Consider the following 14,540-nt stretch of genomic DNA (forward strand, 5'->3'; position numbering starts at 1 on the left):
GCCCCCACCCTCTTGAAGTTGGTATTGCTCTTGACTTGAGCTTCGACGGCATTGCGGCGTCGCGAGTATGGTGACGCCGCGGCAATGAGGGCGAGGACAAAACGACATCGGCGTGGAGGTGGGGCGGCATCGAGTGGGGACGGGCGGCGGCAGGCGGTGGCCGATGGCGACCGAATCGAGCGTGCCGCTGCGGAGGTGGTGTGGTGAAATGAAGGTTTCATGGTGGCGGATTTCATTGGCGCAGCGGGCGGCAACGAAGATGCTGAACAGATCCCGCTGCGGATGCGGCATGCGGCGGGGTGTAGATTTAGCCGATTGGGTGGTGTTGACACGGTGGTGGTGCGGCTGCAAATTTGTTTTACTCCAGCCGCCCAGATGTTGCATATTTGTAACACCTGGTGCCCTATTTTGGTGGTGCTGCAAATTAAAGTAATCTTTTTCATACAGGGCAAAGCACTTTTTTGTCGCAAAAAGTGCTTGTGCCTTATTATTGGGTACCTAGTGGAGATGCTGGGGTATCATTACTCTTGTAAAAGAGGCTGGAGTGCCCGCCTCCTGGGTGCCTCCACGAGCGAGACTATCCTTTGCCCCGTCCATTGTCCGGTGGCGTGCCGCGGGGGCCCTCTCGGGGGCTCTTCATGTCGTGTGATCTGTCGGACAGTACGCACCCGGGTGCCCATCTGAAGGGTCCATGACATGTGGACCGTGTGCTCAGCCAGAGCCACCATCATGGGTGATTTTGGCCGCCTCACGTGCGGCATCTTGCGTGTTGTCCCGTGCACGAAGGAGAGGCGGGACCCGCCTGTCGGCATCCTCGCCCCACGCCGGGCTAGTTCGGCTGCGACAGGAGGGGCATGCGTTGCGCCTGGCTCCCTCTGCCGGGTTGGTTCGCTCGTGCTAGCCCGGTGCCTGCCCCCATCCCACCCTCGCGTTTTTATTTCCATGCACACTCAACACGTACACTAGTGCGCGATTGATGCGCCAGGCAGAGTATATGTTAGCAACATGGATCATATGTTACATGTGCGTGAAGTACATGTTGCACTTCACGAGGAGTACAAATTGCACCAGAGTACATGTTTTTCACTTTCACCGTGTCTGAAGTACATGTTGGCGACAGATCGTCTATGTTTACAATCCATCAGGTAAAAAGAACATGCAAAAAGAACTGTGTATGGCAGGCAACTACAAATTACCAGACCAAAACAACCTGCTAATAATTTACCAAATTCTCACCAAGAAAAATTTCTGACTACTAAGACTTATTTTTTTCGGGATTCTGACTACTAAGACTAGTTATTATAAGTTAACATAGGCAACAAAAGCTTACTGAAGTGAACATTCCATGGGCAGAGAATCTAAACTCTATTAAAAAAAACTCAACAAACATGCATTAGCACCTGTGGCATTTTAAAACACTACTCCCTCCGTTCCCAAATATTTGTCTTTCTAGAAATTTCAACAAATGACTACATACGGAGCAAAATAAGTGAATCTACACTCTAAAATATGTCTACATACATTCGTATGTTGCAACCATTTAAAATGTCTAGGAAGACAAATATTTGGGAACGGAGGGAGTAGAATACAAACTCAAAGAATTAAGGCATTATTAACCACTGAGATCGAAGTATGAGCAACCCAATTACAAGGTGAAAGGAAGCATCAAGTACTGCCTGAAGAACACAGAACACAGAACAAACAAAAACAAGTATAGGAGTGAAAAGGACACAAAAAAACCAATTAGCTGCAGTAGTCCTCGACGACCACAAGAAATATGGGCAAGCAGTACCTGCCAGGGCAACCTACAGGGTGATCCATAAGATTGTGTTATTATATTTCTCTGATATACAACCTGATCAAGACAACATATAAACAGGTGGAAAAGTTGCATCAAAATGACGTACCGAGGAAAATTGGTATTACTTTACATGAATCTCGAATTGCACATGTTGTCAAGTATCTGAAGGTGTGTCTGGAGCTCCCGGTGGCTGCTGTGGTTTATTTATAAGGGGAGACAATGCTTTGACTACAATGCTCATGCTGGGTCTGAACTCAGACTCGTATTGCACACAGAGAGCTGCCACTGCCGCGAGCTGCACAGATAGCAAATAAAACAACGGTTGATATGCTAGAATTTCACAAATCTAGTTCAAGCAATGCAGATTTTCCCTAGCAATTCATAGCAACTTGAAGATTGTTAAAAGCTGAGAAATGTCCATCCATTCCTAAAAGAAAGAAAAACTAGAGCTAGCAATGCAGTTTTTCCCTAGCAACACAAAGTAACTTGAAGAATATTTGAGTAAAGCTGAGAAATGCCCGTCCATCCACTTCCTAAGTAAAACCATCTTTGGATGTATTAAGCATGTACATAGTGTTGTTCTCATCAGGTCGCAGCCATTTTGAGTGGCTTTGTAATTGTTGGCCATCTATAACTTTCCTTTTTAGCACAAAATGATACACATATAGATGTGTACTAAAAACAGTGCTTCACAAGCGCATATCGGCATATGCATTAGGGAGGAGGGAGGAAGATATACCTTGGCAACTCCTTTTGGAGGGTACTCTCCATTTAATCTTGGATCAATACATTGTTTTACCTTGTCCTCACCAAGCCTTGGTGTTGCCTGGTTTGAAGATGAATAACAAATCAGTCTATAAATTAAACCTAGAAATTACTACATCCGGCTACCTTTTCTGGTAGAGTAATAAATTACACGAAACATTGCAAAAATCTTTACTGACGTGCCAAACAACAAAGTTATCCAGATATGTACAGAACTGCTTACGCATAATCCAGAACAAATATGTTATATGGAATTATAGAAGCATGCATTATTGCATCTACAGCCAGAAAACACAAGGGGTTTGAAGTTGAACATAAATATGTTACATCTTACGTACTGTGAAAATGGGGCTGTTAGCCTCAGCCTTATTAAGTCTATTATAGCCTCTATAAATCGACCCCCATCAGGACAACACCACAGACAAAGACATGACATCTCTTCCCCTTTGAAGGCAGAATCTTGTTGAATAATAGGGTGAACAAAAGAAGTGAATGCATACATACCCATGTAACAAGACTCTGCTGTCCCCTTGGCATCGTGTGATCTACTGGTTTCCTTCCAGTTAGGAGCTCCAAAAGAACAACGCCAAAGCTATACACATCACTTTTTTGCGTCAGTTGGCCAGTCATGGCATACCTGCATGGCATAGGACACCTCTTATATGTTGGAATCAGGTGAATATTATAGTTTGCCATATCTATTCAGTGCCTAAATATTAAGTGTTAAAGAAACTTCAGTTGCAAAACACAAAACTGAAGTTCACTAGAATCCTTTCTTACTGCAATGATTTGGTGAAACCCCCAGCAGATTATTACTCAGGACCACAATCAAAAATATATTATACAGAACTATGGAAAATATTTCAGATATATGAGTTGAAATAATTACTCGGGAGCATGATATCCAAAGGTTCCAAGCACACGAGTAGAATGTAGACGAGCAGCCATATCTGGCGATTGATTTGAAAGGTTGAAATCTGCAATTTTAGCTTTGTAGTCCTCAAATAAAAGTACATTGCTCGACCGTATGTCCCGATGGACTACAGAAGGCTGGACCTTCTCGTGAAGATGCTCAAGCCCTTTTGCAGCATCAACAGCAATGTTGATCCTTTGCATCCAGTCAAGTGCTGGGCCAGGCTGTGCACCAGCAACACCCTTTCTCCCTGTTGAAAGAGCAAAATTTCAAAAAGAATACGCAAAATGTTATATATGTGTAGCTTTGATGGCAGGATGCATGGAATGGACATATATAAAACCTTGAATTTGCTTAATGGTAACTCTTATGTGTATGCTAGATAAATACCATGCAAAATATCATGCAGAGAACCCATAGTAGCAAATTCGTAGGCCAGTAAGCGTTGATCTCCTTCCAGACAGTACCCAAGCATATCAACAAAATGTTCATGTTTTAATCTAGAAATAACGGAGACCTATATCCAAAGAAGGAAAAGGCCCATAACAATTGGTCAATAAAGTTTGTAGATAACTTATAGAATACATATGCAGATAGCTATATACCTGGCAACCATACCTGTGCGATAAATTCATTGTCAGGCTCAGGGTCAGCTGAAGTATCAAGCTTTTTCACAGCCACATGTGTCCCGTTCTCTAGAACAGCATAATACACCCTTCCATATGAACCCTCACCAACCAAAGCTTTTGACCCAAAATCATCCGTCTTTTCTTTCAGTTCATCAAATGACAATTCAGGTACTTCAATGGAGGGAGGTGCTTTTCCCTGATCACCAACTTGAGTAAAACCATTACCTGAAGCCCATATGTTAAAACGGATATGGTGTCAGCAGCAGAGACATAGAACGCAGAGATATTATGCAGAATGCGTTGATATATGATACGGAGTATCACCTACGCTTGACAAAAAGATATATGATATCACCTACTCCTTCCTTCCATAACTATCATGAACTACAGGATAACTGAACTTTGCAATAGTTCAACTGAATAACTGAATCAGCAAAAACCATCAGCTGATCAATGCCGTTCAACTGTACCAGACAAGTTTCCTCGAAGACCTCGAATAAATAGACTGTCATGTTGGTCACCAAAAATGACGGTCTAATTGGTAGTTACAGATAGCCCCGGAGGAATGAACTTCAAACTTGTCGTTGATGAATGAATAATTGTATTAGTTAGACTAGTCTAGACTATGTGACAGTACAGTTTGGCTGTTTCAGTCAACTATCTGCTATATACAGCTAGCAATGCATGTACCCAACAAAGTTGTGCATCGCTATATTATACTCCCTCGCCAAGGCCCTGTGGGCCGCGCTCGGAGTTGGCGACGCCATGGGTGACGACTTCCAGGCGCAGGTATAGCGGTGCCTCTTCAAGCATATCAACCCGCGCCGCCACGAGCCTCCATGCTTCCTCTCCGTGCATGTCCACCATTCATCGCTCGACCTCGACGAAGAACTTGTGGCCGTCCTCATGCAAGCCTGCCTGGGTGGCAACGCTCCCGCCTTCCAGGTGACTCGCCTCCACGATTAGCTCTTTCGCATCACTGTCTCTAACATGCGCATCGTTCGAGCCCTCATCGCCGAGCCCATACTCGTTGCCACAACACACTCCATCCCAGCTTCTTCCTTTTCCACCGCCGCCCACCCTCGCACACCAGCCATCCATCCACCAAAAAAAGAACTTCGACATCGGTGACCGCTTCGGCCATGCGGATGCATTCCTGCGCTCTCCCTCGCCCGGCGTCGACTTCGCACGCAACATCCTCGACCTGTTCTCATCCAAAGTTTTCATAACGCCACCTGCCTCGGCCTCGCCAACCACAATCATCTTCTTCGTCCACAAAGCTGACTTCATGGTCGACGAAACTCTCGTGGCCACACTACTCTCGTTCCGCTTTGGTGGAGCTGCGCGTTCTATCTCCGTTGAGCGCCTCTCAAACGCAGCATTCGCTGCGCCAGTCTCCTCCTGCCACGTCGCCACTCATGGCGGCCTGCTCCCCAATTGTGGCTCCTCGCATGTTCGCCACCATCACCGTGGCGCCACATGTGACGCCGGCAATGCCGGCTGAGCAGGCGCCTTCGCCGCTCCGTGCATCGGCGGTGCCACCTCGCATCGTCGTCGACGAGCCCCCACGCTCCCCCCCCGTGCATGTCCTTCATGCAGGTGGGACCCACAATCGTCAACGGTCGGCTGCCATCTGGGCCTCCTGCGACTTCCACAACGCTCACCCCACAGCGATCGCATGCAAAGGTACGACCGTTCCGGCCTGGCATTTCGTTCAATAAGCTGATTTTCTCTAAGTACCACTGCCTTGTCACCACACCCACCACATGTCTAACTCATAAACCCACCATTCCAATATGGATCGTTTTCTGCTCTAAGTCAGTTTGCGCTAATGAAACTCTGATTAATAATGCTTTAGACCACCAGTTTTCTTTCCAACGGGTCTTCCACGCAGTCACGCTCGCTCCGAACTTGTTTTTAGTGCATGTGTTCTCGGTCAAGGTTAGATCTGAAGTCCTCCGTTGCGCGCCCATACTGTTTTTAAATTTTGAACTTCAGCTATTTGACTCGTTTGACCAAGCATCTCAAATAGTGCGATCGGTACCGCAGCCAGTCGTGTTTGAACCGGACGCCATTGACCTGTCCGTACCCGTCCTGCCTACCCACTACACGTCCTTGCTTGGACCGCACCGTCAACTAAACTACTACCGCAAGATCTCTCTCACCTGTCCACTGAGATTCACCACACTGTTTCATGTGTGGATTCCCCTGCCGTTGCCTCGGTTGACTGCAATGCACTCAATGGCCATGGACACGTGTGCCTCTCATCCAGCTCGGCCACCCCCGTCACGTCTCCCCGCATCCTTTCTCCAGAAAGAAAACAAGACAGTGTAGACGGCTACGCTGTACCCTCCATCGACCAACCTAGTTTTTTAAACGGTACGGCCATGGACGACCCGCTCACACGCCATCCATCACATGCCACTGATGGCTCGGGCCCACCTGAGTCGCCACAGCCGCCCTCCGATCGGCTGCTGGGCCTGCTCGCTCCCCCAGACGCCAATTCGCACTATATATCATACCCTACAATCACTGAATCGCGGGACCCACAAGCCCCCTCCCGTTCGTTCTCACCGCGTGATAAAACCAACGCTTGCATGCACACGCATGCGCCCATCATCACGTCTACTCCACCACCTGCCTCCCCTACCTCCGTCAGCCTACTCTCCGCCCAGTCCCCTCAGCTCCATCCCGAGATCGCCATTAACCAGTGCCACGCCTCTGCCACTGCTGCCAGCCCTGCGCGCTCTTCGGTCTCCACACCGCTGCAAGACCCGCGCAGCTACCGGGAGGTTTTGCTAAGCTCCCCGCCTCGGGTCTCTGCATCCTCCCTTCCCCATCCATCGGCCTCTCCGGCCTATAAATCCTCTCCTCCCCAGATGGCCAGCCTCAAACACATCCACCACCACTACAGCCGCAAGAAGAAGACTAGATGCTTTCGGTGCCTTGCTAGTGACCACACTATCGCTGACTGCCGCGACCCCGTCCGGTGCTCTCGCTGCTGGTCCTCCGGCCACCGGAGCTTCAGGTGCAAGGCCATCCGCTACCTTCCTTTCTTCCCTTCTATGCCCCCTTCCCCGTGTATTAACCCTGCTTTTGTGCGTCCGCCATGCAGCTCAATGGCGCACACGATGGGCACCCACACCGCCTCCGGCTCGTCGGCTGGCTCCACGCGTTCCGACGGCGCGCCAATCTGATTCGGCTCCCACTGCGTCCTCACCAACGATCTGCCTCCCTTCCGTCTCCCGCTCATCTTCGGGCCGCGCACATCCTCCTCCTCGCCTCCGGTGCCGTCCTTCGCTCCGCCTCCGCCTCCTCCCCCTTCCCCCGCCACCATACCCACCTCAGCCTCATGCTTCTCTCCCTCGGAACCGCACATCCCTCTCCTCGTCCCTCCAAGCTGCCTCGTTCGCCAAGTTAACAACCTAGCCTACGTACACCTAGCCACTCCCATGCACAACCCCTTCCGGTTCATACGTCAGGCCATCGCACACCACCGCAACAACCCCACTTTCGGCCTCACTTCCTCCGCACGTGGCGCCGGGCGTCTCTCCTTTGCCAACGCAGAGGAGCGCCTCGCGGCCACTGGCCATGGGCCGATCCACCACCAGGGCAATACCCTCTTCTTCGAACGGCCTGAACACGCTGACAAAAGATCCACGGCCATCTTCATCCACATGGCCGAGATCGAGGCGTTCGATTACCCCGACGAGCTCTGGCACCCTGAGGGGGCAGAGTACTTCTTCTCTCATCTTGGAGATTTTGTCTCCGCCGACCAGCACTGCTTCCAGGGCGACCACTAGCGTTCGCGCTCTCGTTATGGTTGCCTGCAATTTCGTCCTTCCCCCCTGCCTCATGGTGCGCCTGCCAGACAATGACGTCGTCGTTGTCAAACTGGAGAGCCGCGCGCTCTTCCATCATGGCTCCGGGGCATCGCCCTTCTCCTCTGAGGACGGGGACAACGACTCCCTCTCCTCCCAGATATCAAACCCACGTCTCTCACCCACCACCATTACACAGATCCGAAACATTGCCACGGCCATGTCCCCATTTGCATGCAAGCCGGAGTCGCCCTCGGGCCCTCCTCCATCTCCTACCGCGGCTATGCCTCTAGACAGCATCCCGATCCTTGTTGTCATGGTTGACGGCATGCCTGTCGCCATGCTTGTCCATGCTCCATGGACTCCTCCCGCACGCTCTCCCTCTCCAGCCCTGAAGCTTGCTCGATCGCGCCTTGCACGCCCCCTGCTCGTCCTGCCAGCTCCCCCTCTCCACCTCCTCTGCCACCTACACCGTCTCCTCCACCCTCCCCACCTGCCCCTCCGGCGCTTCCCTTGCCTGTGGTTCCTGCCGTCCAGCCTATGGACCTGCCTCCTGAGCCTACACATGAGTGCCTTGCCAGGCGCATTAGCAGGCGTGCCAAGATGGCTGCCGACTCCGGCATCAAGGCCAGGCGCATCGCTCGGCTGGCTGAAATCGAGCCGCCTGTCTACTCTTCCATGACCACTAAGGCCATGCGCTCTAAGGCAAAGAAGCTCGATCTATCCGCTGCTTCGAAGGATCTCTCTGACGCTCTGATCCACGCTCGTCTCTGCGATGACACTGGGCTCATCGACGGCTCTGCTCGCGGTTCTGCCTCGCCTGACGACCTTGCTGCCGTTGCTGCTGCCTGCGGCGCCATGCCGGAGATGGTGGCGGACATCGCATCGGGCTCCGGTGGCCTGGGATCGCCATGATGTGCTCTCTCCTCATCGGCCACTCGTGTGGCGGCCATTGCTGGCCATGTATCCGGTGCCTCGCACCGCCCCGTAGTTGCTATATTAAGGTGAAACTAGTTGTAATGGTGCTCACGCCTACTTCTGTCAGTTTGTCTCACTGTATCCTCACCCGAAATGGTTGTATGTCGGGTCACTACCCCTATGTAAGGTGCCAGTTTAAGTTTCCATTATGAAAAACGCAACCTACTCTATCGTGTCCTGGAATGTTCGCGGGTTAGGAGATAATGACAAGTGTGCCAATGTGTTCTCTGAAATCAATCTCTTGCGCCCATCAATAGCCCTTCTCCAAGAAACCAAACTACAAAAACCAGATACAGTCAAACTACGATCGATCTTACCATGCTTCCTAGACTCTAACAACCACCTCGACGCAATCGGATCTGCGGGCGGAATTCTTTCGGCTACTAACTCACGCTGCTTTTCGCTTCTCAATTGTCAACATAGGCGTTTCACATCTACCTTAACTCTCAAATGTCTTGCCTCGCCACACAACATCTTCATCACAAACGTCTACGCCCCCTCGCAAAGAGATCTAAAGCTAGTATTCCTTGACGAGCTCAAACAGATCGAACCACCATCTCAATCCCCCTGGCTCCTAATCGGAGATTTTAACCTTACTCGATTCCCTAATGAACGAAACAACAACAACTTCCGACGATCGGAGGCCGACGCCATGAATGACACCATTGATCAACTTGCTCTCTTAGAGCTTCCACTTCTTGATAGACAATTTACTTGGTCAAATAAAAGACTGTCGCCTACACTAATACGTCTAGATAGGGTACTTATCAACCTATCTTGGGATGCTCTTTTCCCCAACTCGCACCTCACCTCTCTTACTAGATTCATTTCTGATCACGTTCCACTCCTGGTCACTATATCCACGTCCGTCCCTTCTTCCCGCCTTTTTCGATTTGAACGCTTCTGGGCTTCATTCCCAGCCTGTAGAAACATAGTGCGCGGCTGCTGGCAGCCCAATTCACAGCGCCACAACGGGCTTCCCGCAGATCCAGCTGCTTCTCTCGCTCAAAACATTAAAGGAACACAATCGGCCCTAAAATCTTGGGCCAAGACGCTGCAGCCCATCTACCAACGGGAAACAAATTGCAAACTGGCAATCCAGGCTCTTGACCTAAACGAGGAATTCGCTCCTCTCTACCCACTCGAACAGAAACTTAGGCTTACGCTTTCCAACCTGCTACAACGTGCCATCAAACAAAAAATTGCCTTCTGAAAACAGAGGGGTGAGATCAGGGTCGCCGTTGACGGCGACGAGAACACTAGATTCTTCCACGCCTCTGCCACACAGCGATCTCGAACAAACAAAATTCCCATGCTTATACACAACACTTCCGAAGTTTTCCTGCACGAACAAAAAACTGACATCTTAAAAGCTTATTTCCAACAACTAATCGGGACCACAAAAAATGCTACATGGAACTTCAGTCTGCTACAGATACCCCTCTCCCCTCCCCCAGCTCCGTGATCTTGCACAACCTTTCTCCCACGACGAAATCCACCAAGCCTTTCTCACCATGAACGCCAACGCCAGCCCTGGACCGGACAGCTTTGGACCCATCTTCTTTAGAAAATTCTGGAATGATATCAAACAATCCATCCTACCATTCTTCTTTGCCTTCCACGATCAGACCGCTTCGCTCGACCGCTTCAACCGTGCCTTCATGGTACTCCTTCCAAAAACCCAGGCGCCAACATCTCCGGACGCTTTTAGACCCATCTCTCTACAAAACTGCACTCCAAAAGCAGTTGCCAAAGTTCTCACAAATAGAGTTAAACCACTCATCCCGCTGCTCATTCATTATGATCAAACGGGCTTTCTACATGGACGCAACATTGCGGAAAATTTCATCTATGCTGCTAATATCCTAAGCGCTTGCCACACACGTAAAGCCCCGACCATGGTCTTCAAGCTCGATTTCAGGAAAGCTTTTGACTCAATATGCTGGTCCTCCCTCATTGAAATCCTGCAAGCTCGAGGGTTTCCTCCCATTTTCTGTTCATGGGTCCAAAACATCCTGCTCACTGGGAAAACGGCTATACTCTTAAATGGCATTCCGGGGTCCTGGATCCAATGTAGATGTGGCCTCCGCCAAGGTGACCCATTCTCGCCATACTTGTTCATCATCGTTGCAGACGCTCTTCAAAGACTGATCACCAACGCTTTCCAAACGAACGTACTTTGCCACCCGCTACGACCAAACGAACCACCCGTGACACTTCAGTACGCTGATGATACCCTGATAATCGCTGCTGCTAGCGCCGCCGCCACCATAACTCTCAAAAAAACCCTACACGATTTCGCCCTTGCAACGGGGTTGGTCATCAACTTCCAAAAAACGGCTCTTCTCACCATCGCCACCGACTCATCCACTCAAAACAACATTGCTGCACCTATTGGATGTTCTTTATCCTCCTTTCCGTTAATTTATCTAGGTCTACCCCTCTCCCCCACCAAACTGCCACTCACAGCTTTTGACCCGATCATAGACAGCTTTCGGAAATTCCTCTTCGGTTGGGTTGCCCGCCTGCTCTCATGTGGTGCTCGCCTGACCCTGCTGACTGCGGTCCTAGACTCTTGATCAGTTTATTTCATGTCCGTCTTTCGATTACCTAAGTCGATCATAGCCAAACTTGACGCCATTTGGAGGGCGTTCTTCTGGTCCAACGAGGCAACTTGCACGGGGGCGAGCTGCTTAGTCGCGTGGAAAAACGTTTGCAAACCTAAAGATACTGGTGGTCTAGGCATTAAAAATCTAGAAATTCAGAACCGCTGCTTGCTTATGAAATTCTCATCCAAAATTCTGCAGCACCCGAACGTCCCTTGGACACAGTGGTATCACCACCAATACCCTCTTGGCATCGCAGCAAAAACTTCAAGACCCTCCTTTCTTTGGAAAATTATCAACAAAAACTTGCCACTGCTAATTGAGCACTCATTTGTGATCACCTACAATGGCCTCTCCACCTTCTTCTGGCTTGAAAAATGGCTTTTACAGTCGCCTCTCCAAAAAAATTTCCCAAACCTCTCCTCACACTCCATTGATGACAAGGTTTTAGTGGCTACTGTTTGGCAAACCAGCTTATTGGCGAACCTGCGGAACCGTCTGTCTAATGCTGCCGCTCGCGAGTTGGATTGTGTGCTGTTGCTGTTGCAGGATTTCCAGCAGGTGGACCGATCCGACGAACGGTCCCTCACCCATGGACTACCGTTCTCTGCCAAGAACGCCTACTCCTCCATTGTTGCTGAAGATTACACCGACCCTCACCATGACTTTGTCTGGGCTTCCAAGGTTCCGATCAAGGTCAAGATCTTCGCATGGCTCCTCCTCCGCGATCGGCTCAACACGAAGGCCAACATGTTCCACAAGCACATTGCCCAATCAGCTGCATGCCCGCGTTGTCAAGACCCGAATGAGGATGCCCTCCACCTCATCTCCAACTGTTCTTACGCGACACAGGTCTGGTCCTCCTTGGGTCTGCCGGCTCCAACCTCCCTTGCTGCTCTGCACCAACACCCAACGCTTCTGGGCCTCAACCCCAACATCTGGCCATCTGTGGCTCTGCCTATCTCATGGAAACTATGGGACTCGAGAAACGCTCTCGTGTTCAGAAACGAGGATCACTCCCACAGAACCACGATACGAAATATTGTAGCAGATTTCTCTCTATGGGTTTTCCGGTTCAAAAAGAAAGAAGACAATATCTTTGCTAGGCAATGGCTTAACTTCCTCTCTTCAGTTATCCTCTAAAGCTGACGTTGTAACCGAACCGCTGTTGTAATTCTCAGACATCTCTTTTGAGTGGTAATATATTCAGGTGGGGAAGCTATCCCCCCCGGTGACCGTTCAAAAAAATATATATTATACTCCCTCCGTCCGGAATTACTTGTCGCAGAAATGAATGTCTAAATGTATTTTTAGTTCTAGATTCATCCATTTCTATCCATTTGTGCAACAAGTAATTCGGGGCGGAGGGAGTTCCTGAATAAAACTGGTTTTTCCATCATAATGGTAGGAGGGAAATAAAGTTCCAATTGGTCAATAACCCCAAAACCGATTGCAAGTGAGACAAGTATGCCCATTGCACTGGAAATGGTACTCTCATCTAATACAAAGCTCTATCAACCAGCAGGGGTGAATTACGGGCAGTCCCTTGTTATCAATTCCTAATAGTACAAACTGCCATTTGCACTAGTCATGTAAAAAATGCCAACTCAACATGGACAAGGGTAGAAACATGATGTATCAGTCTGTCGGAAACTCATTTATATGTTCAGATTCTAGAAGCAGGCAATGCTCAAACGTACCATTTGCCCGTTCAGGACTGTTGGGAAACTCATCCCCGTTTTCCTGATACGGTGTGTCAACATGTGCGCAGCAAAACCACCGCCGCATAATGACCAATCGATCGACTTTTCCTTTTGCTCACTTCTTGTCCCTGGAACCAGATTTGACATCAGCACAAACGGTCAGGCCAATACACGGCGGAGGCATACACGAATGACGGGGTCAAGGAAGCCTCACCTCAGCTGCCGGCGGCGGCGCAGCGAAGCAAGAACCAGACGGAGGATGGGGGCGCGGATGGTCTTGGGGAGAGGAAGAGCCCCTGAGCTGAGCTATCTGCCTGTCTGGGACGGCGGCGAAGAGGGAAAGGGAATGGGACGGGGAAGGGAAGAGAAGCGGGACGGGGGAGGTGGTGGCGATGATGATGACAAGGCTTGGATTTCTTTAAAGCCAAAACGAGTTTTCCGTCTGTAATCCTCCTGTCGTCGGTCGCCGCCGATTTTATTCCAGCTCGGCTCCTCCTGCTTTCCAGCTCGCCGCCGCCCGGATTGATTTTGCCTAACGTGTTTGGTGATGATCATTTATTTGATTTAACTGGCTCATCATTGCTGTCGACTGATTGTCTCGGCTTTGGATTTGGTCGCGTGGCGGTTGGCGGTGATTCTGCACTTGGCCAGATACCACTAGTGTACAGTCAGCTCCCGGACAAAATTTCGGTGTTCTTGTTGGGGGTAGGAATCAAATAATGGGATCGCCGTCCTTTGGCAACACAATCATCTAACTGAATTAGGCTGCTTGTAATGGGTAGTATCATGCCTTAATATCATGCACATGATACTAAGCTATGATACTACCTCCGTAATGCATAGTACCATATACTAGTATCATAGCTAATCTTATTTATTGCCATGCATGACATATGGTAGCATAGCATTTAATATGATACAGTATCATGATATGATACTCAACACTCTCTTTCTTCATTTAATTCTATGCCACCTCAGCAAAATAGTCTAGTTGGCATGCATGATACTAGTTATGATACTACCATTACGACCAGCCTTAGTCACCACCCACCTGATCATAAAAAATATCAACGCCCCAAATTACTTGTCTTAAATTTATCTAGATACTAATGTTAGGTACATCCATATCTAGACAAATTTCAGACAATTTTTTTAGGACGGAGTGAGTATTTACTAAACCAGTAACCACAGTTTATGATCACAAGATTTAGACCATCTTAACATTGGATGGATAACAATATGATTTTCAAGAATTCAATTCTTATATCCTATAAAAATATATGCTTGATCCATACGAGTATTCTCCTATGTTCTTTTTAATTTA

At 49.3% G+C, this 14,540-nt stretch overlaps 1 protein-coding gene across 1 annotated transcript; it reads right to left on the reverse strand.

Annotated features, from left to right (window-relative positions):
* Positions 1 to 1,593: 1,593 nt before the first annotated feature.
* On the reverse strand, positions 1,594 to 13,725 carry LOC123152225 (PTI1-like tyrosine-protein kinase 3). The gene is made up of 9 exons (XM_044571827.1): positions 13,431 to 13,725; positions 13,214 to 13,344; positions 4,098 to 4,333; positions 3,870 to 3,996; positions 3,456 to 3,729; positions 3,071 to 3,203; positions 2,541 to 2,627; positions 1,908 to 2,096; positions 1,594 to 1,805 (listed from the first exon to the last, which is right to left on the reverse strand). The coding sequence occupies exons 2-8, from the start codon at positions 13,299 to 13,301 to the stop codon at positions 1,956 to 1,958; spliced, it is 1,086 nt and encodes a 361-aa protein (XP_044427762.1). The 5' UTR covers positions 13,302 to 13,344; positions 13,431 to 13,725; the 3' UTR covers positions 1,594 to 1,805; positions 1,908 to 1,955.
* Between the last annotated feature and the right edge of the window lie 815 nt (positions 13,726 to 14,540).

Source organism: Triticum aestivum, chromosome 7A (genome assembly GCF_018294505.1).
Source record: "Triticum aestivum cultivar Chinese Spring chromosome 7A, IWGSC CS RefSeq v2.1, whole genome shotgun sequence".
Taxonomy (NCBI): Eukaryota; Viridiplantae; Streptophyta; class Magnoliopsida; order Poales; family Poaceae; genus Triticum; species Triticum aestivum.